The 26645-nt window shown below is 40.5% G+C and overlaps 1 protein-coding gene across 7 annotated transcripts in view; it reads left to right on the top strand.

Annotated features, from left to right (window-relative positions):
• The window catches only part of LOC140464289 (myosin phosphatase Rho-interacting protein-like), a 211384-nt gene that overhangs the window by 179304 nt on the left and 5435 nt on the right, over positions 1 to 26645 (top strand). For 5 of the 7 annotated variants that reach the window (XM_072559181.1, XM_072559180.1, XM_072559179.1 and 2 more), the window contains 9 exons: positions 6207 to 6323; positions 7093 to 10917; positions 12979 to 13126; positions 14647 to 14764; positions 15324 to 15483; positions 15929 to 16048; positions 16388 to 16474; positions 18155 to 18314; positions 18952 to 19037. In XM_072559181.1, coding sequence (XP_072415282.1) covers positions 6207 to 6323; positions 7093 to 10917; positions 12979 to 13126; positions 14647 to 14764; positions 15324 to 15483; positions 15929 to 16048; positions 16388 to 16474; positions 18155 to 18314; positions 18952 to 19037 — 4821 coding nt within the window. The remainder of the gene's footprint in view (positions 1 to 6206; positions 6324 to 7092; positions 10918 to 12978; positions 13127 to 14646; positions 14765 to 15323; positions 15484 to 15928; positions 16049 to 16387; positions 16475 to 18154; positions 18315 to 18951; positions 19038 to 26645) is intronic. The other 2 variants (XM_072559184.1, XM_072559185.1) reach the window with 1 other exon arrangement.

The following is a 26645-nucleotide window of genomic DNA, read 5'->3' as shown; positions in this document are numbered from 1 at the left end:
CAGATCCTGTTGTAATCTGAGGTAACCCTCTTCACTGTCCACTACACCTCCAATTTTGGTGTCATCTGCAAACTTACTAACTGTACCTCTTATGCTCGCATCCAAATCATTTATGTAAATGACAAAAAGTAGAGGGCCCAGCACTGATCCTTGTGGCACTCCACTGGTCACAGGCCTCCAGTCTGAAAAACAACCCTCCACCACCACCCGCTGTCTTCTACCTTTGAGCCAGTTCTGTATCCAAATGGCTAGTTCTCCCTGTATTCCATGAGATCTAACCTTGCTAATTAGTCTCCCATGGGGAACCTTGTCGAACGCCTTACTGAAGTCCATATAGATCACATCTACTGCTCTGCCCTCATCAATCGTCTTTGTTACTACTTCAAAAAACTCAATCAAGTTTGTGAGACATGATTTCCCATGCACAAAACCATGTTGATTATCCCTAATTAGTCCTTGCCTTTCTCAGCACAGACATCTCTGCAGGAGTTGCTCAGGGTAGTGCCTTAGGCCTAAATATCTTCAGCTGTTTAATCAAGGACCTTCCTTCCATTATAAGGTCAGAAGTGGGGATGTTTGCTGGCGTTTGCATAATGTTCAGCACTATTTGTGACTCCTCAGATACTGAAGCCATCCATGTTCAAATGCACCAAGACCTGAACAATATCTAGACTTGGCTGACAAGTGGCAAGTAATTGTTGTGGTTCTGTTCGCCGAGCTGGGAATTTGTATTGCCGACATTTCGTCCCCTGTCTAGGTGACATCCTCAGTGTTTGGGAGCCTCCTGTGAAGCGCATCTGTGATATTTCCTCCGGCATTTGTAGTGGTTTGTACCTGCTGCTTCCAGTTGTCAGTTCCAGTTGTCCGTTGTAGTGGCCGGTATATTGGGTCCAGGTCGATGTGCTTATTGACTGAATCTGTGGATGAGTGCCATGCCTCTAGGAGTTCCCTGGCTGTTCTCTGTTTGGTTTGTCCTATAATAGTAGTGTTGTCCCAGTCGAATTCATGTTGCTTGTCATCTGCGTGTGTGGCTACTAAGGATAGCTGGTCGTGTCGTTTCGTGGCTAGTTGGTGTTCATGGATGCGGATCGTTAGCTGTCTTCCTGTTTGTCCGATGTAGTGTTTTGTGCAGTCCTTGCATGGGATTTTGTACACTACATTGGTTTTGCTCATGCCGGGTTTCGGGTCCTTTGTTCTGGTGAGTTGCTGTCTGAGAGTGGCTGTTGGTTTGTGTGCTGTTATGAGTCCTAGTGGTCACAGTAGTCTGGCTGTCAGTTTGGAAATGTTCTTGATGTATGGTAGTGTGGCTAGTTCTTTGGGTTGTGGCATGTCCTCGTTCCATTATCTTTCCCTTAGGCATCTGTTGATGAAATTGCGGGGATATCCGTTGTTGGCGAATACATTGTATAGGTGTTCTACTTCCTCTTTTTGCATTCTGGTGTACTGCAGCGTGTTGTGGCCCTTTTTGAATAGTGTCTTGATGCAACTTCTTTTGTCTGTGTTGGGGTGGTTGCTTTCGTAGTTTAGGACTTGGTCTGTGTGTGTGGGGCTTTCCTGTATACTTTTGTGCTGAATTCTCCGTTCGGTGTTCTCTGTACCATCACGTCTAGGAATGGGAGTTGGTTGTCCTTTTCTTCCTCTCTAATAAATTGGATTCCTGTGAGTGTGGCGTTGATGATCCGGTGTGTGTTCTCTATTTCTGTGTTTTTAATGATTGCAAAGGTGTCATCCACATATCTGACCCAGAGTTTGGGTTGAATTTGCGGTAAGACTGTTTGTTCTAATCTTTGCAAGTAATATTTGTGCAATATAATGCCAAGCAATGACCATCTCTAGTAAGAGACAAACTAACTACCACTCTTTGACATTCAATGGTGTTACCATCACCGAATCCTCAACTATCAAAATCCTGGAGATACCATTGACTAGAAGCTCAATTGAACTCACCACATAAACACAGTAGCAATAACAGCAGGTCAGAGGCTAGGAATACTGTGGCGAATAACTCACTTCCTGACTCTCCAAACCTGTCCTCCATCTATAAGGCACAGGTCAGGAGAGTGATGCAATGTTCCCCACTTGCCTGGATGGTTCAGCAGCAATAACATTCAAGAAGCTACACAACATCCAGGAAAAAAACAACTCCCTTGATTGGCACCACCTCCACTCCCTACACCACTAAGGCTTAGTAGCAGCTACGTGTACAATCTATAAGATGCAATACAGAATTTCACCAAAGTTACTTCGCTTCGTCCAAGCCACCACTGCTTGCATCTAGAAGGACAAAGGCAGTAGATACATGGGAACGCAACCAGCATATCGTACCCCTCCAAGATACTCACCATCCTGACTTAGAAATATTTTGCCATTCCTTCACTGTTGCTGGGTCAGAATCCTGGAAATCCCTCTCTAAGGGCATTGAACCTATAGCATGTGAACTGCAGCGGTTCAGGAAGGCAGCTCACCACCACCTTCTCAAGGGCAAATAGGGATAGGCATTAATTGCTGGCTAACCTTGATACCCAAGTCCTACAAGTGAATAAAAAACTTCATTTAAACTGTCTTTATCTCTCTTTGTGTCATCGTCACGGCTTACCTTCCCACCTATTTTTGTGTCATCTGCCAACTTAGCTGTAGTACATTTACATAAGATGCAAATAATAGTGGCTCTTACACTGATTCTGATGGCTCTCCACCAATTACAGATTGCCATCCTGGAAATGGCCCCTTTATCCAAACACTTTTTAAAAAAAAAGTCATACAATATTATAGCAAGGAAAGAGGCCCTTCAGCCCGTCACATCTGTGCCAAACATCAAGTACCTATCTACACTATTTCCACTTCCCAGCATTTGGTCACTGGTCTTATATGCTGTGGTATTTCAAGTGTTCATCTAAATACTGCTAAAATGTTGTAATGATTCTTCTCACCTTTACCCCTGTTTCAGGCAGTGAGCTACAAATGCTCCTCACTCTCTGGGTGAAGAAAATTATCCTTAAATCCCCTCTAAATTCTCTGTCCCTTGCCTTGAATTTATGTCCATGGTATCTGACCCCTCTAATAAGAGGAAATGTTTTTTTCCTACTGACTCTATAAATATCCTTCAAAATTTTGACTTCATTCTGGTCCCCCTGCAACCTTCTGTGCTGCCTAGTGTATGAGTCTCTTTTCATCGCTGAAAAGCTCCAGCCTGTAGACAACATCCTGGTGAATGACCTCAGCATTCTCTCTCGAACAACAGTACGGTGACTAGAATTGCACATTGGTTTGGCCATAGCTAGAGTGCAATAATTCAGCTCCATTATAACCTCCCAGCTCTTGTATTCTATGTCTTGACCAATAAACATAAATATTCCATATGCTTCTTAATCATCTTATCTTCCTATCCTGTTGCCTTCAAGGATCTGTGGATATGCGCAAGGTCTCACTGATCCTTTCTACTATGCAGTATCCTACCATTCATTATGTACTCGCTTGCCTTGCCTGTCCTCCTGTTCTCTTCAAACTTCTCATTAACTTCCCATATTGGTCTTAATTCTTTTACAGATATGAGCTGCTCAGATATGAGCCGATATGCTCAGTTGTGCCCCATTGCCCCAAGAATCCCAGTCCTTTCTCCAACACCACTTTTCTAGCCATAAATTTGTCTCCATAATTTGGCTGTATTTGTACAAGGTCACTGCTAATATTGCTCAAGTTAAAATATTGTGATATCCTGCTTCTTGATCTAATTTCTACACCATAGGACTGGAGGGCTTTAGTCTTAATCTTTCCTATGTTAATCAATGACAGCTTTCATGACCTATCCATTTCTAATTAATACACTCATTGAATAACATTCTTGTAAAGAATCTAGAAAGCATTTCTGCATTTGAAAATTATATTTATAGTTACATAGAGTCATAAAAATATCCAGCATACCCTTCAGACCAACTTGCCAGCATTTGGCCCATATCTCTCTAAACCCTTCCTATTCGTATACCCACCCAGATGCCTTTTAAATGTTGTAATTAAACCTGCTTCTATGACTTCCTCTGGCAGCTCATTCCACATGCACACCACCCTCTGCATGAAAACGTTGTCCTTTAGGTCCATTTTAAATCTTTGCCCTGTCACCTTAAATTTATTAGATTAGATTAGATTACTTACAGTGTGGAAACAGGCCCTTCGGCCCAACAAGTCCACACCGCCCCGCCGAAGCGTAACCCACCCATACCCCTACATGTACATCTACATCTACCCCTTGCCTAACACTACGGACAATTTAGCATGGCCAATTCACCTGACCTATAGTTTTGTCCTATAGTTGTCCTATGGTCCTTATGTCCTGTAGTTTTGGACTCCCCCATTTGGGGAAACAACCTTGTCTTTTTACCCTATCCATGCCCTCCATGATTTTATAAACCTCTCTGAGGTCACCCTCAATCTCCAACATTCCAGGGAATGTAGCCCCAGTCTATTCAACCTCTCCCTATAGCTCAAACCCTCCAACCCTGGCAACATCTTTATCAAACTTGAACTCTTTCAAGTTTCACAACATCCTTCCTATAGCAGGGAGACCAGAAATGCACACAGCATTCAAAAAGTGGCCTAACTAATGTCCTGTACAGCTGCAACTTGACCTCCCAACACCTGTACTCAATGTACTCACCAATAAAGGCAAGCATACCAAATGCCGCCTTCACTATCCTATCTACTTGTGACTCCACTTTCAAGGAGCTATGAACCTGCAATTCAAGATCTCTGTTCAGCAACACTCTTGAGGACCTTACCATTAAGTGTATAGGTCTGCTCTGATTTGCCTTTCCAAAATGCAGCACCTCACATTTATCTAAATTAAATTCCATCCGCCACTCCTAGGCCCAATAACCCATCTTATCAAATTCCCATTGTACTCCGAGGTAACTTTCATTGCTGTCCACTATACCTCAAATTTTGGTGTCATCTGTAAACTTACTAACCGTACTTCCTACGTTCACATCCAAATCATTTATGTAAATGATGATGAATGAATGCCCAGTCCTTTCATGAGTCTCTCATTATCACTTATTCTTCTTTCAACTACCCTTCCTCACTTTTTGGTTAACCACCTGATCTGTGGTGTCATTGTATTTTTTATGACTTATTTGCTTAGTGTTATATGTATCGATCTGTATGTATTTATTTGATATATCAGTCACCCAGGGCACTGACAACGTGTTTCTCCTTCCCCCTCAATAGGAGGTGACCCACTCTCCTTCCTTTCTAACAATTGTTCTTTTCTATCTGCTGGGTGACTGTCTACTGTTGTGTGCATTCTAGAAACTTCCTCTTCCCATATAGTACAGAACTCCTGTGACGTACATTCTGCAAAACACTGGTTTCCACTCTCTCTCTCTATGATAAATTGAATTCAAAAGGACTCAAAATCAAGTAATTGACCATAGTTTCAAACTAACCCTAACCCTTTAATGCTGAAATCCCAGTTCAAACGAAACAAACATTAGTCAATCTGCTAGGCTCCAACTGCGTCTTGCTTTGAGAGGATTTCAGTAAACTGTAGAGCAACAGTCACATTGCAGAAACTTCACTCTTTGGTCTTTAAATTCAGGGGAGGTGGTGCTAAAGTGGCAGTGTTACTAGACTAGTAACTCGGAGCTCCAGGCTAATGTTCTACAGATGTAGGTTTGAATCCTACCATGATAAACAGTGAAATCTGAATTCATGAAAAATTCAGTATAAACAATTGGCTTAACAGTGACCATGTAATCACCATCAATTGTGGTTAAAAGTCTGTTTGGTTAACTAACGTCCTTTTGGGGGGGAGATTTTCCACCCTTACTGGTGTGACCCCTGAGCAACAGCTATGTGTTGACTTTATGAAAATTAAGTATGAGGAATAGAAACTGGCCCAGCCACTGTCATTTGCATCCCATGAACAAGAGAAAAAAAGTGTCCTGTTCTGTCCCAGTGCTGAAATCCTGTTCCAGCTAGTTTCCTTTCCTCAGAAAATATTTACTTTGTTAGCTTCTTGATATTGTGACTTTGTTTGTTTCATCTATCTTCTCAATCAACAGCGACAATTCCTTCCCCAATTATTTATCTGCTATAAGAATCTAGTGTCTTACAAAGATCTGTAATTTCTTAGTTATTCTTTTTTTCAATCACCATCTCCCCTATTCAAAAGCTAAAACTGTTAGCTTTAGTTATGCTTTTTACCTCCACAGTTGGAACAAACTCACCAGGCAGTCTCCAGGCTGCATGAACAAAACAAGGAGTTGCAGGTGCAGCTCAGGGCCGCTCTGGAAAGGGAACACAATGCACGGGATGGTTATGTGCTGCAGGTGAGCAAACAATAGCTATTATTCTGCCTTGATCCGGACTGTTATCTGTCATTTTGAGCTTGTTAACATGTCAAACTTCTGTTAACTGCTGTTGCATTCCTGTATATTAAATAATCAGCCACGACACTTGATTTACTGTTAAGAATAGCATATTAACAAAAGTTTCTACATTTTTATAAGTATAAATGTACACATGTGCCACACAAGCAGCTCACTTCTCCAGTACTGTAAATTCTTACTAATATATATCTAGTCTATTTTGTGCTTAATGATCTAATTGCATGTTGGTGGCACAAAAACTAACTTTTGGGGTTACTGAGAATCGCATCTCTGGCCTTTGCTATCAGGACTAAGTAGCTGAAATGCCAAATAATATTGAGCTATACATGTCTGCTTCTTTTCCTCAGATCCTTTAATGTTGCATGGCTTTGGTACTAGGAGAGTTCTGCATGTCTCTTTGACTCTTATTGTTTCCACATTCTCTGCATTTCAAATTCCTTGCAATTGGTTTGTATCAATTTGAATGTTCAGAAATCAGAATATTTGTCCCTCACTCTGCTTGCTCTTGACTATTCCAATTATTAAGGAATTTATTATCAAATACTGGCAGAAAAGTGTGGTAAAGTATGTAATATGGGAAAGGAACACTGTGGACTAACCTACAACATGACATGGGCAATACCTTTCCTGATCCAGTGTGGCCAGAGGTGTGACACTCAGTATTCGGAGCAAAGAGTGTTACTAACTAATGTTTCATCATCTTTTAAAGTCTAAGGGAATATCCTCATCGCCTTCAGCACGGCAAAGACTCCAAAAACTAAACCAAGATCTCCAAAATGAGCTCATAGCTCAATACCAACATCATGCACTGAGCAATCAACAACTGCAAACTTTAAAACAGAGCAATGAGGAAGCAAATGATATAATTCGCAAACAGGTGATGGAAATACTGAAGTTGCAGGAACAGTTAAGTTTCACAGTATCTGAAGGGGCAGATAATGAGCAAGCAATGACCAAACAAAAGGAGGAACTACTGACTGAAAACCACTTGATCCAAGAGCAGTGGAAGGAATGGAAACAGAAAGAGAAAACAATGAGAGTGCAATTAACGGATAGTGAGGGCAGACCATATGTTGCAGAAAATTTCAGGAGAATTCAGTCTCCCAAGGAATTGGCGAAACAACAAACCTTGCAAAGAGGTTTCCAAAATGGAATGTGTGACATCAGCGAGTTCTGTGCCAGGGAACAGGAAAGGCTCCAAAAACCCTATTCAAACTTAAAACAAACTTATGAGAAGGAAGAAATCCAAAACCAAAAGGTGATTGATACAGAAGAAAAACGTGTGCAGCCTAAGGATATACAACTGATGGAATATCCAGAGATAGACATGACAGCAGGTACAACAGAGAACTACCAGATAATGTGCCAATTGGAGGAGAAGGAAATAACAATTCAGACTTTGTCACAATGTCTTAAAGAGGTCAGAAATGAAAGAGGAAAACTGAAGTGTAGATGTGAGGAGCTGGTTAATCTGTTGATGTTGGCAGATGCCGAGAATGCCAAGTTACAGAATCAGCACACTGAATTTCAGAGTCTGGAAAACTCATACGAAAAGTTATCTGGTGTGTATCAGCAAACTCAGAGAATGTTGGAAGAGAAAAGTACAGAACTGAAAGAGGCCAGAGAGGTACAGAAAAACCTCATTGCCACAAAGGACAGAAAGCTTAATGAAGCCCTGGTTAAACTGACTGCACTGGGGAGTAGCCTGGAGGAAGCAGAGAAGAAATTGCAGGCCAAAGAGGCAGCTTTGCAGAAATTCCACTCTGCTAGTTCCAACACAAATAGTGTGGATGATGGAGAAGACTTTCAGTTCAAACTAAACACTGCCAGATGTGATATTATTGAACTAGAACAACAATTGAATGCATTACAACTTGGAAATGAAGAGCTTGAGCTTGAAAATAACAAACTTAAAGAGGAACTTAAAGTTTCTGAAAATATTCGACTCCAACAATATAAAGAGTTTATGAAGACAATAGAAGAATTAAAATCTCAACTGAATTCTTCAGACTTTCAGGCCAGGGAAACAAAGTCTTCAGTTTCAGAAAAAGTCATGTTCAAGCCAGCACCTTATAGTTGTCCCAATAGGCAAAGAATTAGGTTCTCCAGTATACACTGCCAAAGATACAGTCCAGAAGACAGAACAGAAAAATTGTGGGTGAACAGTACTTCCAACGTCACTTTGGCTGGGTGCTGTTCTAAAGAAAACATCCCACCAGATGCACTAGCATATGGTGAACCTGCAGAAGATGAAGTACAATTGCATAATTCTATTGTCCATTCACTTGAAAACAAATTTCATGCTTCTGAAGTAAAAGATAATATAAATTTGAAGTTGGCAGAGCAGCAAGGTAGAAGCGCAGAACATTCTAAGTTGGTAACAACTGAAGTGAAACTCCCAGACAATGTTTCTAAAACTGACCCACTGATAATGCAGCTTCAGGTGGAAAAAGCACGGAGATGGAAATTAATCCAAGATATCAGCAGCCAATTACGGTTGATGCATCTAAAGCATGACCAAGTCTGTTCTTTGATAGATACATGCAAGCAAAATATCTGGTGTCTCCTTGGAAATAAGACAGACTCAAACAAAGGTCACTTTTATAGCTTATTAGAAATGAAAAGCATTTTGGCTGATGCTTCACATTGCTTGGAGCAAGTGGAAACATTCCTCCAAAAGCAGCTCGAAGAGCTTCAAGAAACTGAAGACCAGGTTTGCTGTAACTCAGCTAACAGGACTGTTCCACTTCAGGAACAGTTTCTGTTAATGAGGGAGAAGGAACACTCTCAGCTACGTAAGATTTCAGATGAAGACAAACTGAAACATTTTGCTGATAAATTAGTCTTTGAAGCTCAAATTCTCGAGGAAATGTCACAAACTTTGCTGAATAAAGATAGTGACATTGTATGGAGCTTAGAAAGTCTAAGTAAAGAAGCTGAGATTTTGACATCAGATTCTCCTGCTTTAGATATGGTCAGGGAACCAAGCAGTCCTGCAGACTTCGCAGAAATCTTGTTGAGAAAAGCCATTTCAGAAGGAGAATTCTGGATAGAAGTCGAGAAGTTGAGGATGAATATTCAACCAGAAGAAACTGCTGAAGGGAAAAAGGTAGATAGTGATGTGGGTTTTGTTAATGAGTTTGTCACTGGAGCAGCTAACAATGCATCACTTAAAGCAGAGTTGGCTTTTACAGTGCAAAAGATACAAGAGACCTTCAGAGCAAAAGTTGGAAAACTTGAAGATGATATTCAGGATGCTCATCAAGAAATTGCATACAAGGACAATATGTTGAGAGGGGTTCTAATAGCTTCCAAGACTGATGAGGTCAACAAAGTCATTCAACAACTTTTGGGGGAATGTGAGGGAAAGATAATAAATATGGAAGAGCCAGAGCTTATGTCATACGCAGAGCAAATCAGAAGGGAAGAGGCCCAGAGTCTGGCTCTAAATGTTGTTGATAAACAGTTGAGAAAACATTTTCCTGAAAATAAAGTGGAATGGGATTTTTCAGAAGTCGTCAGAGAGGAATTAGCTGAACAACTAAGAAAACGAGCTGTGGTTCTACGGCAATTATCTGAAGATTTGCATGCTCCAACATCTGAGAAACCCAGCAATATTTGTCAGAAGTTACAGGAGGTATCTGAAGTGTTGTCTTCCTACATCTATATGCGCAACATTAATAATTATGCATCTGTATTGGTGCAAGAAGCTATAATTCAAGCTCAGATTACTTATGTGATCTGTAGAATCAGAACAGAGCATGAGAAAGCGCTCAAAATATATAAAGATTCATGTGATAATATAGACACTTTGTGTCAAGAGCATGCAAAAAATCTTGTGTCTGTTCGGGAAAAATATGAACAGATACTTAAAAAGGAATGGGATAAATACAGTCTTACACTTGCAGGGCTTGAAAAAGAAAATGAGACCCTCAGGAGGCAGGCCTGTTTGCAGGTCTCAGAACTAGAACTGAAACAAAAAGAACTGCAAGAATTAGAAGAAAGATACAAGTATTGTCTGCTCCAGATTGAAGCAGAGTTCCAGCTGCCATTAAGCAGAAATCTGATCATTACGGAAGAGACGATGAAACAAAGAATGACCGATCAAAATTGGGAACAGAAACATGGAAAGCTGGTGAAGAAATTAGAAGAAAATTTACAAAATAACACACAAGAGCATTCACTAATGCATGATGAGGAAAAGCGCAACCAATATGAGCAGCACATTCAAGATTCAGAAGATTCTTTGGAACATCAAAAAGAAAATTCTGAAATTGTGTGTCACCAGAACTTCACGATACAGAACAGTGAATGTGTTGAAGCAGATGGTTTGTGCAACACCGTGGAGGTTGGTAGAATCTCACAACGTGTTGAGAAGGAGGCAGAGCTGGAATCTATGACAGTGCTGCATGATCGCATCCAGGCGCTAGAGACCCAAATGGATATGATGCGTAATGAATTGGGGCAGAAGCACCAAGAGGGAACCATTGCAGATCTAAGGGAAAAATACCAAAGAGACTTGGACAAACTAAAGGTTTCTGCATAAATTATAAGTAACACAGTTAAAGTAGAGGCTTAAGCTCTATGTTTGTCAGACACAATAAGACAGTTGCATTTCTGGTACTTATAATCTGAAAACTTGTTCAAATTGAACTACCTAAATAGGTGGCCAAATTCAGAAGACCTCATCAACAGAAACATTTTAGTGAATCACCATTTGCTAAACTGCACTTAGGATGCCACAATATAGTGAATGAGTGTGTGGGGGTTTCTCTCTAACTTATTTTGTAAACAGAATGTGACTAATCTGTTCATAAATCTGTTACAATGCAGTCAGTAAAAAGGCACATTTTCATGCTCGCAACAGTTAAAAATATTATAGGAGTCCTTAAATATACGTAACATAATTAATTGAACTTCGTCCCTTCTGGGGGTTTCATACTACTTAAGCACTAACCCACCCCTTTAGATCTTTGGATGGTATAAACTTCTGAATGGGCAATCTGGGGCAGCACGTGGCTCAATGGTTAGCACTGCTGCCTCACAGCACCAGGGACTCAGGTCGATTCCAGCCTTGGGTGACTATCTCTGTGGAGTTTGCAAGTTCTTTCCGTGTTTGTGTGGTTTCCTCTGTGTGCTCCAGTTTTCTCGCTCAGTCTAAAGATGTGCAAATTAGGTGGATTGGCCACATTAAATTGCCCATAGTGTCCAGCGTTATGTAGGCTGGGTGAGTTAGCCATGGGAAATGGGTGAGATGCTGTTCAGAAGTTGGTGTGGACTTGATGGCCAAATGGCCTGCTTCCGCATTGTAGGGATTCTGTTCTACTCTGTTGTAATTATCTTGCTTGTGGAATCCTCTGAAAAATATCTACAACTGAGTGAAAGCATCACGGACATCTAGGCTGCCAATTTATTTACCTGGATAGTTATCCAGGAACAGGAGAGAGTAAAAACCTTTTCCAATTTCTAGACAGTTGTAAAACTGACATCCCTGACTCTCCCACCCAACTTGACACTTCCCCATTTCAACCCAAGCCAACATCACCCAGTGAGGCCTTTTGCCCCCATACCCCACTGACCTCACCCTCTGTGACCCAACTCGCAGAAAGAACACTAGCAGAATAACTACATCTTGCTAACCCACTCTACCACATTCATCCACCTGCCTGTCATCCAACTCCCTCAACACTCACGCACCTGCCAACCTACCCACTTACCCATGCACTTGTTACCATACCCCCTCATTGATTTGCTATCCTACACACTTAGCTATTCACCTGTCACCATAATCTGCCAGCCACTTACCCTCTCTTCGTAGCCTGTCAAAATGCCTTTGGGACCTTTATTTCCCCAGAAATTTACTAGTGTAAAACCAATTGGAGATATGAGTGGTGTCCAATGCTGATTCCTGTTCTGGAGCTCTGCATGTCTTGAGAAGACCAAATCTGAAGATTGGATCAGAAACACAGAGCTGTGGACAGAGTGAGAAAAGGGAGTGGAGTGGCAACTCGACGGTGATTATAACTCCTTGAATACCTGGCCATTATTTCTGATTCCATTATCATTATCCAGTCACTCTCTGACCCAAATATCTTGTAAACTTGGCATCACAAACCACTTATGTTAAGATTTTGTATATTTTTATTAAGCATTTTATCCTCTATCCCTGAGCATTCAGCCCTACTAATATTGTCCTATCTTCCAAGTTATCCACTTTTCAAGTACAAGCAAAGTGCACATTTACCAGCTGTTTATTTTCTGGGCACATCACAACCTCTTCCAACTATTTGTTTCTCTGACAATTGCATTTTTCACTAAGTGGTTAAACACAAACCTTGGGTGGTTTTCTCTGCCTAATTCTCAGGGCATTGATGCCAAGACAACCACAATATTGTTCTGACTCTGTTCATCTAACTCAGTAGGGTTTGGGACGTGAACATAGGATCTCCATGGTCCATGATCCTTATGGTTCAATGTGACACACCCAAGTGGTGCATGTACCACTGAGCTATCAGGGCTTGTTGCTATTGATACTAAATTGAGAATAAGACAACCATTCAGTATCATGCGAAAACGGTGGTTTTCATTCTGGCAGGAAACCTGTGAGCGTGGTTTCACAGCAATGGAAGAATCACACCAGAAGGTGATTGAAGAGCTACAAAAACAGCACCAACATGAACTGGAGAAACTACAGAAGGAGAAGGATCGCCTACTGGCTGAGGAAACTGCTGCAACTATAGCTGGTAAACACAGTTTTAAAAAACACAATATTTTCATCAAATCAGGGCCTGGGTTATGCTTTAGAATCAATAACATGTTGGGTCCCAAAGTCTTAACTTTTCATAACATATAGCTATACCATGGAACATTGTATTTGGTCTTCACCACAAACTCCATTCTAAGCCACTGATTCCATAGTCGTTCTTATGAAATGAGGCTGAACTAGATTGGTAACTAACTTGATTTTGAATATGACCCCAAAGTAACCTTCTGAATACATGCTTGTGCCATCACTGTGAGATCTGCTGTTTCTACCACCATAATGTTACCTAACTCCATACTTGCCTCATCTACTGCTGAAAAACCCGTTATCTCTAGACTTTAATATTCCATTGTAGCCTCCTGTGCATCCTCCCACTCTACAGAGACATGAGTTCATTTAAAAGTCAACAGTGTGCATCCTAACTCCTGCAAGTGCTGTTCAACATTTACCACACTGACTTAACTGGATTCTGGTTGAGAAACACCTCAGTTTTAAAATTTGTATCTTTGTCTTCAAATCCATAATACCTTGCCCCTCCATAGCCATGTCATCTTTTCCAGTGTTAAAATCCCCTGAGATATCTATGCCTCTCTTTTTAAGTTCATAAGATACAGGAGCAGAATTAGCCCATTCAGGTCTGCTCCGCCATTCGATCATGGCTGATATGCTCCTCACTCCCAATTTCCTGCCTTCTTCCCCATAACCTTCAACCCATTACCAATTAAAAATCTGTCTAACTCCTCCTTAAATGTAGTCAGTATCCCAGCATCCACCACACTTTGGGGTAGCAAGTTCCACAGATTTAGCCCTTTGAGGGAAGTAGTTTCTCCTCAACTCTGATTTTAGTTTGCTACCTCTTATCCTAAGACTATGTTCTGTCATCCAAAAATGCCCCAAAAAAGAGAGCATCTGCTCCACGTCTATTTTATCCATCCTTTTTATCATCTTGAATACCTCAATTTGATCTCCCTTCATTCTTCTAAACCGTTCAATCTCTCTTCATATGACAAACCCTTCACCTCTGGGGTCAACCTAGTAAACCTCCTCTGAACTGTGTCCAGTGCCACTACATTTTTTCTTCAAATAAGAGGATGAAAACTGTGCACAATACTCCAGGTGCGATCTCACCAATGCCTTGTATCGTTGCATCAATACTTCCTTTCCTTTATATTCTATTCCTTTCGCTTTAAAATTCAACATTCCATTTGTTGTCTTTATTAACTCCTGCTTCTGGTTTGTGAATCCCTATTTTAATCACAGTATTCCATCGCAAAGTCTATGCATTTCCTCCTCCTGCATTATACTCTAATTTGACCAAATGTTTAGTCAACTGCCCTAATATCACCTCAGCTGACCTGTTGACAAATGTTATTTGCTAATACTCCTGCGAAGTACCTTGAGATATTTTAATGTATTAAAAACAATATATCAATGCAAACTGCTGCTGCTGTTCTTGTTGCTTATGAGCCAAACACTATGTCTTGCTGTTTTTTTTTGTAGCTATTGAAGCAATGAAGAATGCCCACAAGGAGGAGTTGGAGCGAGAGTTAGAGAAAACCCACCGGTCCCAGATCAGTGGCATGAATGCTGATATAGAGGCTCTGGGTAGACAGCATGAGTAAGCAAATCAATCATGCATACACTCACAAATAAGTAGCAATGTATTCTTGATACAATGGGCTCTACCTAAAGAACATTTATAGTTTGCTGTAGTGGGTAAAACAATGGCTAGCCTTTGTTATATTAACATTTACAGATCCTTGATTTGGCTTCTCAGCTCCAATGTGAATTCTCTGGATTAGTCTATATTAGAAGACCCGAATGTCAGGTTCTTCTGTTCAACATCTAGTGTCAGTAATAAACCAAATGATATGGTGCCCTTACTGGATAACCTAAGTTATTCTTTTACTTCTGCTGATTTTATATTGTACACTTACAGCAAGAAACTGTTTACTACTTCTGACAGTGAGACACATTTTGAAAACTTAATTTCATGAATTATGATTCTGGAATCTACGTTGAAGTTTCTTGAACTTATGAAGACTAAACTTATAAAGATGCTGTATATCTGAGAATTATGTCTGATTGAAGATAGATGCTGCTTCTTTCTATCTATTGCTTTCCTTTTCAGACTGACCTTGTACTGATGACTTGGTGATGCTTTGCTTTGTTTACAGAGAGGAGATGGGATCTGTCCAGCGGGAGCTGCAGGTTTTGTCAGAGCAATACTCCCACAAATGTTTGGAAAACTCTCATCTGGCTCAAGCATTGGAGGCCGAACGGCAGGCACTTCGGCAGTGTCAGCGTGAGAATCAGGAGATAAACGCTCGTAACCAGGTAACACACAGACATTGTTAAAATTATCATGGATCTACACAGCAGTAAGGATACCCAATGACCAGAATGCAGCAAAGACAAAATGTAATTTTTCCATTGATGTTAACATTGGTCTCTGTGATGCTGTACCAGACTCAAAGGAAATCATTCAGAATTTCTGTTCTTGTGCATTACTCTGTGATTCCTTTTGCAAGTTAAATGTTTGCGCGTTGTAGGCAGAATCAGCTGATTAATGTCAGTGGAGTGAAAATACATTGAGTAAGCAGGTTCAAGGGAGTGGGTGTACTGGGAATAGCAAAAAGGAGGAAGGAGAGTGTTTAAAGCACAATGGCCTGCATTTAGTTGCCTGAATATTCTCAGACTGTAATATTACAATAAAAACGTGTAGAATTCCCTGTGGTGTTAAGAGATGTCAACTGATCCCTCAATCTTATTATTTTTACAGGAGCTAAATAACCGCCTGGCTGCGGAATTTGCAAGGTTAAGGGCACTAGTTACCGAGGAGGGGAAGGGAGGGGATGCTGGCTCACCCCTCTCACTAGGGAAAGATGTCTATGAACTGGAGGTAAGATCGGGATTGTTAGTAGCAAACCCTCTTGACTGCGTGAGATTCTATGTAAACAAGCTCAGTGATTCTTAGCTTTGTTTAATCGTTTTAATGGTTAACTAGTTTGTGCAATGTGAAGGTCTGCTGACTGAATTGGGAGTGGGTAGAAGACTAAACAATTACAGTTCACATCGAGAAGAAAAACATCAGTATATGCCTGTATTTCCACCCTCACATTATCAAATAGGGTGTTTTGCACTGCAAATTTCCATTCTTCGTTCCCTGCCTGCTTTCAAATACTTTCTAAATAACATCAGTCAGGACTTAACTCGAATAATTTTTTGTTTCAATTTCCAGGTTTTATTGCGGGTCAAAGAATCTGAAATTCAGTATCTGAAACAAGAGATAAATTCTCTGAAGGATGAACTACAGATCGCACTGCGGGTGAGTGAGAGCAGATGTGCAGAAAAATAACAATATCTCTGAATTTTGGAAAGAGTTATGCCACTTCTACAGCTCTAGGATCCACATTATGTGCAAAATGATAATATTGTTTTATTTGCTTTTGGATTAGATTTATCACTGGTCAGCATTCAATGCCCATTCAAGACTAATTTGAGAATGCGATAGTGAGCCATCTTCCTGAACTGCTGCAGTTAGGAGGAGATAGTCCATAGCGATAATGTTGTTGTCCTAATAATTCAGAGGCCCATGCTACTGCTCTGGGGGCTTGGGTTCACTTCTCACAATGCCAGCTGGTGGAAGTTAAAACCATTTTGTCATAAATCTGGAATATAAAGCTAGACTCAGTGATGGTGACTATGACAATTATCAATTTATAGTAAAAACCCATCTGAAAGTAAAAACCCATTTGGTTCACTAATGCCCTTTAGGGAAGGAAATCTGGATTCTTTCCTTGTCTAACCTACATGTGACTCCAGATCCATAGCAATATGGTGGACTCTTAACTGTTCCCTAATAGGGCCTAGCAAGCCAGTCACTCCAAGCTTAATTACTCCAAGATAAGCAACAAATTCTGGCCCTACCAGTCATTCCCACATCCCTGGAAAAACTAAATAAAAAAGCAGTCCATATGGTGTAGGTTTAAAGGGAATGTTTATTGTGCAGAATTCAGAATGATAATGTTGTGGAATGTCAAGAGAGATTGTTAGAATCATCAATGAACATCATTCTTCTGATATTATGTTGGAGGGAAAGTTATTGATTCAGCAATTAATGATGATGTTACCTAGCCAGGTAATGAAACGTCTGGATATCAAACCTACAGCTCAACGAGCAAACCTACACCCTAAACCTCAACCTGAGCTACAAACCTTCACAAACCTTGCATAAGCAATTAAAGATGACTAGAAAACTAGTCTGAGTAATTTATGGAGGAAACAAATTGCAGTGTAGAACGCCTTATGGTGATACCAAAGCTCTGAGAAAATTAGTGTTGTTTGCTTTGGAAATAAAATTGATGGGATATTTTAAGTGTTCAAAATGATAAATAGAATTGATTGAATAAAAAGTCAAAAAACATGTTTGTAATCTTGACATGAGATAAAGAGAGAGATAAAACAGACTTTCTATGCCCAGTTATCAATGTGCTATTAATGATGAGTGATAATTTATAGCATTCATATGGTGCTAGATAATTAATTGAATCTTAATATGGGAATAAATGGGACTATGTGAAATTTGACCCAACAGCAGCCTAAATCAGCAATGGTCATCAAGGTTGGTTGATTTTCTGCTTGTTTTTGAACGTAGTGACCAGTGGTTCAATCTTGTAATTCATGCTGAGGTGAAATCTGAATTCCCTGTTACATTTCTATTATTGTTAATACACTTTCCCTTCCAGAACTCAATAACATCTTGCAAGCCAGTGCTCTATGTTATTAGCTGTTTCTTTGCTGCTCTTAATCGAAATGCCTGGTTGTCAAGCTAGTTTGTTAGACGTTAGCAATTTATAGTTTAAATTCTCTACAAAATTAAGCAAAAGATATATTGATGATTTAATTTTGTTATAGTTTGATTTTTCTTTTTGAAAGCACTGTGCAATTACAGACTGACTAAATCAGTCCATTGAATTAATCTACTTTTATATGCTTGTTTTATCAGGACAAGAAGTACGCTACAGATAAGTATAAAAGCATCTACACAGAGCTTAGCATTGTACGAGCAAAGGCAGACTGTGACGTCAACAGGCTAAAAGAACAACTAAAAACTGCTACAGAAGCTCTGGGAGAGAAGACAGTAGACTGCTGTGTTACTAGTTACGGTAAACATATATAATTGGAACATTATTGGAAGTTCTTTTCAAATCAAATTTGAGAAAACTATCATTTGAATAGCATGCAAATCAATGGAGCAGCTTGATATTTCTTATGGTGAAGGTATACCCGTTATCTTTAGCATATCTGCAATGATGTTTAAGAGGACAAGGTAGTTAGTTTTGGAAGTACGTAGAGAATGGCAGGAAATTGGGATTCAACAAATGAGAAGCTGTTGTGTTTAACAAAAATGGTCGAGCATATTTGATGGACAGAATAGCTTACAACTTCCTCTTCCTTTTCACCTATGTTTTTCACACACTGCAGAGTTGTACCAGAGGTATTATAATTTATTGCAGTTTTTAATTGTAAATGCCAGCTGGTCTAAGGCATGGGGTGTGTACATGGTAGAGTTTGGTAGAGTTCTGTTTGTTCATCTGTTGCTTTGAACATTGGACTCTGCTCTGGGCACGATTCCGAGCTCATTTGTTTTGTAGTTTCTGATATATGTTTCTCTCTGCTGGAATATGCAGTGTGCCTCTGTTCAGCAAACTCAATATTTTCTAAGACTGATGTTTTCTTGTTACTGTAACGTAAATGTTTTATGAGATCAGTAACTATTATCTTCACTTATTCAACTGTCAGATATCATGAAGTCAAAGAGTAACCCAGACTTTTTCAAGAATGACAAGCCAAACTGTAGCAGGTCTATGAGAACTCTGAGGTCAAAGGTGAGTATTGAACACTTCATTTACCTGAATCTGATCTCTAAAACCTTGAATGTTCTTGCGTTTCTCTTTAACAGTGAAAATCCAAATAACTAATCCCTGTAAGCAAATGGTACTCAAACTGGTAGGAAGTCGGGTTTTGGGTTGCTGGGCGGGAAACCAATTGAACTATTGACCATCTGTCTTCACTTTCAGGTGAATAATGTGTAGTGAAGATAAGCACAGCCTTATCTGAGAGATTGGGATAAACGTTATTGTTTAATGCTAAATGCAGCAGTATACTTCACTCTGCTCAACTTGAAGGCTGTATCTTGAAGAATTTTGGAAATAAGCCATAAGATGTAGGGGCAGGAGTGGGCCATTCAGCCCATTGAGTTTGTTCTACTCCGTGAGATTGTGGCTTATTTGATAATCCTCAACTCCACTTTCCTGCCTTTTCTCCACAACTCACAACTCCCTTCCTAATATTACAAACCTCAGCCTTGAATATACTTAACAACCTAGCCTCTGAAGCCATCTTTCCTATAAAGGAAAACAACTCCTCTGCATCTACCCTGTGAAGTCACCTAAAAAGCTTATATGTCTCAATAAGATCATCTGTTCTTCTAAACTCCAGTGAGTAAAGATTCTAACTATTCAACCCCTCCCGATAAGACAATCCCTCCATACCCAGGATCAACCGAGTCAAATTTTTTGGACTGCTTTCAATTCCAGTCTATCTGTCCTTAGGAGGGAATGAGAGGTCTAGAAGGAATGAGAGACATTTAATTAGTATTAGTTAAAAAAAAAGTACTAGAGAAATTAAAGACCTAAAAGTCTACACATCTCATGCACTTGCTATATCCCAAGTTTTAAAAGGGGTGGCTACAGAGATAGTTGGTATATTGGTTTTGATTTTTGAGCAATTCCCTAGATTTTAGAAAGAATCCAGTGGTTTAGAGGGTAACAATTATATCTGCACTTTTTGAGAGAGAGAAATTAGGGATTAGAAATTAGGTAGGCCAGGTCACCTGACAAGTAATAGGGAAATGCTAAAATGGATTATTTAAGCTCATGGTAACAGAGCACTTGGGGAAGAAAAAAGATTATTATTATTGAGAAAAATTGACATTGATTTGTCAAGCACAATTTCCCTTTCATGAATTGAAGTTTTTGAGTTTATGACCATTAGGCTGGATAAGGAGGGAACGGTTGATGGAGCACAATTGGATTTTCAACAATAAGATAAGATTCAATTAGACACCACACAAAGACAATTTTACAGAATTAGGCTTCATGGAATGTGGGGTAATATAATATATAGGTTGAACATTAGTTAACAGACAAAAATGGAAGATGAGGGAATTCAAAATGGCGGCGACCCAGTAGGTATGTCCTGCTGAGCTCTACACCAGAACTCAGACAAGTGGGGCACTCACCGTCTCTTTATTACCTAATGTGATAGAATTAATTATTTTTTGACCCCTAGAACTATCCTATGTTAGTTTAAAATTATTAGAAAAATGACCAAAGGGAAGGGAACACGAGGGACACAACAAGTAGGGACTTACTCCTGCCTGTAGCTGCAGCGTTGGCCTCCGCAATAGCCCCAGGGGACCTTCCTATGGAGTAGAGCTTGATCTTGGTGTTTGTGAAACTCCGAGAGAAGATTGATTCATTGATGGAGAAGACCCAGGCCCGGCTTGAACCGATCTCAGTCATGTTGCAGAAGCATGATCAGGAGATCCAGTGTCACGGGCAGCGTGCCGGGGAGGTGGAGCAATGGGTCGTGGCCTCCAAAACTGTGGTGGATTCCTCGGCGGGTCAGGCCCAGGCCTTAGACCAGCAGGTATGGGCCTCGGGGGAGCAAGTTGACGATCTCGAAAATCGAGGTCATCAGAAGAACATCCGCCTGGTGGGGCTTCCTGAACGGGAGGAAGAAGGTCAGTTCGTCAGCTTCTTGGAGCAATTGCTCATGCAGGTTTTGAAGCTGGAAGTTGAGGTAGGCTGGGTGTGGGTCGAGTGGGCCCACTGGGTTGCAGTGTGCAGGTCCAGATCGGACCAGCTCCCCCCCACCCCCGCCCAGTCCTAGAGATAAACAAATGATGCTGGAAGCCCTAGAGCACTGGGGAAGGATCCTCAGGTTCTCATATACAAGGGAGCACGTATTATGTTTTTCCAAGACTTCTCTCCGGTCATGATTCATAAGAGGAAGGCCTTCAATGAAGTAAAAAGGCAGCTGAGGGACTTGAATTTCCAGTATTCCATTAGATATCTGGCAATACTATGTTTTAGCCACGGAAGGTCCATGTTCAATTTTGACTGACCAGAAAAGGCAAAGGACTTCTTGGATGCTTTAAAATAGACTGACCGGTGTGAATAATATGGACAATTATATTTACTTTATTTTTGCTCTGTAATTTGCCTGATTTATCTGGTTTTTGGGAGGTGGTCTTGTTTTTTTTAATATATGTCAGGGTAATAATTGTTACCTTTTCTTTATCTCTCTCCCTTCTCTCTCCCTGTCATCCTTTGTTTCCCTAATTTTTTTTCTTATTATTTCCTTTTGTTTTTCTTTCCTGGTATGGGTGGGGTTGGTTGGAGGAAGTGGAGAATGTGTAGGATTACAGTATGGAGGGGGTGGGTTGAGTGCCTACATTTAACTTTCTTGTTATACGATATATAAGCATCTCCTGTGGACAAGGAGGAATGTCACCTTTCATTTGTTTTATATGTTGGTATGTAGAAGTAGCTGTTAGAAATTTTGATTGGTAGTTTTGGAAGTTATATTTTTACTCAGCGTGCCATAAGTGGGGCTCTTCCTCTGGGGGGGGGGGGGGGTGGTCACAGACTGTTTCGGACGATCATGGCTAGCCATTCGTTTAAATGGTGCACCTGTAATGTTAAGGGGAGTCATTCACCAATTAAGAGAAAAAAAGATACTGTCAAACCTTAGAAAAGAGAGGGTCGATGTAGCCTTGCTGCAAGAAACATATTTAACCGATAAAGAACATTTGAAGTTGCAATAGGGAGGGTTCGGCCAGGTGTTTTTCTCATCTTTTAATTCAAAAAATAGAGGAGTTGTTATTCTCATTTGGAAGAGCTTTCCATATCAAATGTTAGGCCAAATCAAGGATGAGTGTGGGTGATTTATAATTCTCAAAGCTTTAATACATGAAGAGGAATATGGGATTTTGAATGTATACTACCCTCTGGCACACCCTCTTAAATTTTTAATGGATGTCCTTTCCAGGTTGATAGCACATCATACAATTATAGGGGGAGACTTTAATTGTATTATTGACCCTGAAGTGGACAGGATGCCTAAGGGTCTTGTGGGTATGTCCCCGCAATCCGGGCAGTTGGTGCACTTAAACAGGGAGCTGGGGTTGGTGGTTGAGTGGAGGTAGGGATTTCACCTTTTCTTCTAATCCACATAAGACTATACTAGAATTGACATTTTTTTGGTCCCGTCGACCTTTTTGAATTTGGTGCTGTCTTGCATAATTGGGAACATAGCTGTTTCTGATCATGTGGCAGTGTACATGGAGGTCAAGGCTGGTGGTAATGGGACAGGCTCCTGACGTGAGGACCATTTTCTCCTGGAAGATAGCAAGTTTATAGAATAGTTTTCGCATGAATTTAAAATCTTTTGGGATATTAATTTGGGTATGGCCGGTAATCCATTGCTGTTTATGGAGTTTATAGACATACTAGCTGGGCCACTACTGGACATGTACAATTACTTATACAGTCGGGACTGCCTCCCATCTTCTTTGAGAGAAGCAAATATTTCTCTTGTTCTTAAAAAAGGGAAAACCCCAGAAGATTGCACTTCGTACAAGCCCATATCGTTACTGAACGTGGATTTTAAAATTCTATCGAAAATGCTGGTGTTAAGGCTGGAGAGGGTATTGCCTTTCATTGTAAAGGTGGATCAGACAGGTTTTATCAAGGGTCGTAGGTCTACCAACAATATTAGAAGGGTATTAAACATGGTCCAAGTATGCCAGCAAAGATGGGTTCCAGGTTTGGTAGCCTCTCTGGATGCAGAGAAAGCATTTGACCAGGTGGAGTGGCCGTACCTATTTTATGTCCTGGAATGGTTTGGTCTTGGAGGAGTTTTTGCCAAGTGGGTGGCAGTGTAGGTAGTGACCCAAAAGCAGTGTTTCTTACCTATGGTATGCAGTCAGGTAGTTTTATTGTTGGCCCTGGAGGTAGGATCAGGCAGGCATAAAATCACCCTCTACACAGATGATGTCCTTCTTTTCTTAACTGTTACAATGACATCTGTGCCCAGTTTAATACAAGTTATTAATCTATTTAGCTTGTTCTCAGGGTATAAAATTAATTTCATGAAGTCAGAGGCCATGCCTTTGGGGCGGCCTTATTAGTATATCCAATTTTGGAGATGGAACCTGTTTCCCTTTCCGGTGGTCACAGGGAGGCTTCCTGTATTTAGTCATTTTTATTACCCTGGTCTTCGATCAGTTATATAAAGCTAATTATGTGCAGTTACTAGAGAAGATAAGGCAGGATCTTCGGCGCTGGGAGGATCTTCTGATGCTCTGGTCAACGGGGACTCTCTCGGTCAGCATCCTCTCTCACTTGTTAGGTAGGAATGTTTCAAAGGACATTGAATGGCTTTGCTGAATCTGAACTCAAGAATTGGGGGTGGAAATTTTGTCAGAGATGTGGGAGGATATTTGGGAGAACGTTTGGAAGATCTCAAATTGTAATAGAACCCAGGCTATTCAGCTGAAGCTATTCATTTGGCACCGGAACGGCTTGCAAAATTCAAGACAGGAGTGTCTCCAATGTGCCCCAAATATAAAATGGATGTTGACACTCTTACTCATTGCTTGTTGTCATGCCTCAAGCTTCGCAAGTATTGGGATGCCATAGCGAGAGTTTTGGAAGAGGTTAAGTTGGATTCGGTGTCCCTCCTCTTGGGTCTTCCAAATCTCCCTCTCTGGACGTGCATGGGAAGAAATTGCTTAATATTCTTTCATTTTGTGTGAGGAAGAACATTCTAATGAGTTGGTGTCGGAGAATTGCCCGGGACTTACGGGCTGGCATCGGCTATTTATGGAGCACACCCCCCTTGACTTCCTTACAAATATGGTGCACCAGAAAACGGAACTGTTTTATAGAACATGGCGGTCCTTTCCGAATTATATTGATGCAGACTTGTCAGTTATATTGATCAGGGCCTTTGTGTAGATATGAGGGCTAGGTCTGGTGGACTGGGGACCTCTGGAAGGAAGAATCCTGAATAAATATGGGTTTGTTTACTAATGCTCGTAGTGGTGGGGAGCTTTGGTGGGAATGCGCAGAGGGTTGTAACTTAATTGAATATAATTTGTTACCTTGGTATAACTTGGTTTAATTTTATTTTGGTTACTTATTTATTTTTCTTTTTTTCCTCCTCTAGTTATTTATTGAATTGTAGTTTTTGTAGAGCTTTTCTTTTTCGCTCTCGTTTTAGCCATTTGTGGAGTAGAAGATTAGTTTGTTTACTGTTATTGTCATTATATTATAAAGTTGTCACACTATTTTGTAGTGATTTTGTAAAAAACTTAAAATCTTTTTTCTCAATATACAAAAAAAAAGGAAGGTGAGAACAAACAGATAGCTTCAAGGCTGACAGTTTTTAAAATTCATTTTGTGAGATGTTGGTGTCGCTGGCTGGCCAGCATTTTAATTGCCCGTCCCTGTTTGCCCTTGAGAAGGTGGTGGTGAGCTGCCTTCTTGAACCACTGCAGTCCACCTGCTGTGTGTTGACCCACAAAGCCATTAGGGAGGGAATTCCAGGGTTTTGACCCAGTGACAGTGAAGGAACATCAATATATTTTCAAGTCAGGATGGTGAGTGGCTTGGAGGGGAACTTGAGGGTGGTGGGGTTCTCATATATCTGCTGCCCTTGTCCTTCTAGGTGGAAGCAGTTGTCGATTTGGAAGGTGCTGTCTGAAGATCTTTGGTGAATTTCTGCAGTGCATCTTTATACAGTCCTACAATGATCAGTCCTTGAACCTCAGCCTTTTAGATACTTAATCAAATGGGACTGGAATCAAGTTTAATGGAGCTCGTACAAAATAAAAATCAGACAGAATGGTTACAGCACAGGAAAGCCATTCAGTCCACCATGCCCATACAACAGCAATTTAGCTAGTCCAATTTCCTGACCCTTTCCTCTGCCCCCAGTTTTATTTTTGCTTTCAAGTGCTTATCCCTGACAGCCACTATTAAAACTGGCTCCACCAGCTCCTTTCATGCAGTATATTCTAGATGGTAACCACTTGATGCTTAAAAAATATGTAGTCTTTGGTTTTTTTTGCCAATCATTTTAAATATATGTATTTTACTTCTTGACATTTTGGCTCTGTAGTGGAAGACCTGTGGGTGGATTTTATGGGGTATCGTATTATTCCCAATTCTAGCTATTAAGTTGGTAGGGACCCAGCCATCAATCAGCCAGCTGCAAAGCAGCTATTTTACACAGAGAGCAGCATTAATCTCCTTAGGTTAGAAACCTTGACGGTATGTGGGAAAACAGTGGGATTGTGCAATATTGTACTAGGCCCCCACCTTCAAATACAGTGGGGGACCACAAAATCTAGTCCTCCCAATCTAACTGTCTAGATTCCTCATGATTTTGAGCATCTCTATCAAATCCCTCAATTTTATGTTTTGTAAGATTAGATTGGAAAGTAAGTTGTGAGAAGGATGCAAAGGGCTATGAACAGGTCAAGAGTGGACAAGAACATGGTAACTGGAGTATAATGTGGATAAATATGAAGTTATCCAGTTTTGTAGGAAAAATAGAAAAAGGATTTATTTTTTAAACAGTGAGAAATAGGGAAATGTTACTCAAATGTTCCTGGAGATTCTTGTGTACATTTTATAAAGTTAAAATAAAGGTACAGCATGCAGTTATGACTGCAAGTGTGATGTTAGTATATAACACAGAAGGGATTGGAGAACAAGAGTCAGTGCTTTTACATGGTGTCTTGGTGAGACGATACAGATTACTATGTACAATCTTGTCTCCTTACTAAAGGACGATTTTTTTTCTGGGAGGTTCATTAGACATTCACTTGGCTGATTCTTGAGTTTAAATTATTGTCTTGTGTGAAATGTCTAGTAGATTATACCTTCCTAGATTTGAGAAGACTCTCTCTGATACCCTAAAATTCATAGAGTTTTCTCGGGTTGATTCTTGGGAGATGTTTCTCATAGTTGAAAATGTTTGAATTAAAGTTGTCTTAGAATCGGCAATCAGCCATTTTGTACTAAAATGAATCCTTTCTTCACCCAAAGGGTTATGATTCTTTAGAATTCCATAACTTCAAGACCTATGAGTATATTCAGATCAGAGATTTATAGACTTTTAGCAACGTAGGCAAACAGGGGATATGGAATAGGGCAGGAGGATAAAACTGAGCTAGAGGATCAGCCCTCGGGCGGCACGGTGGCACAGTGGTTAGCACTGCTGCCTCACAGCGCCAGAGACCTGGGTTCAATTCCCACCTCAGGCGACTGACTGTGTGGAGTTTGCACATTCTCCCCGTGTCTGCGTGGGTTTCCTCCGGGTGCTCTGGTTTCCTCCCACAGTCCAAAAATGTGCAGGTC

The sequence above is a fragment of the Chiloscyllium punctatum genome, chromosome 40, assembly GCF_047496795.1.
Source record: "Chiloscyllium punctatum isolate Juve2018m chromosome 40, sChiPun1.3, whole genome shotgun sequence".
Lineage (NCBI taxonomy): Eukaryota > Metazoa > Chordata > Chondrichthyes > Orectolobiformes > Hemiscylliidae > Chiloscyllium > Chiloscyllium punctatum.
The sequence above is the reverse complement of the archived record's forward strand: the minus strand, read 5'-3'. Positions and strand labels throughout refer to the sequence as shown.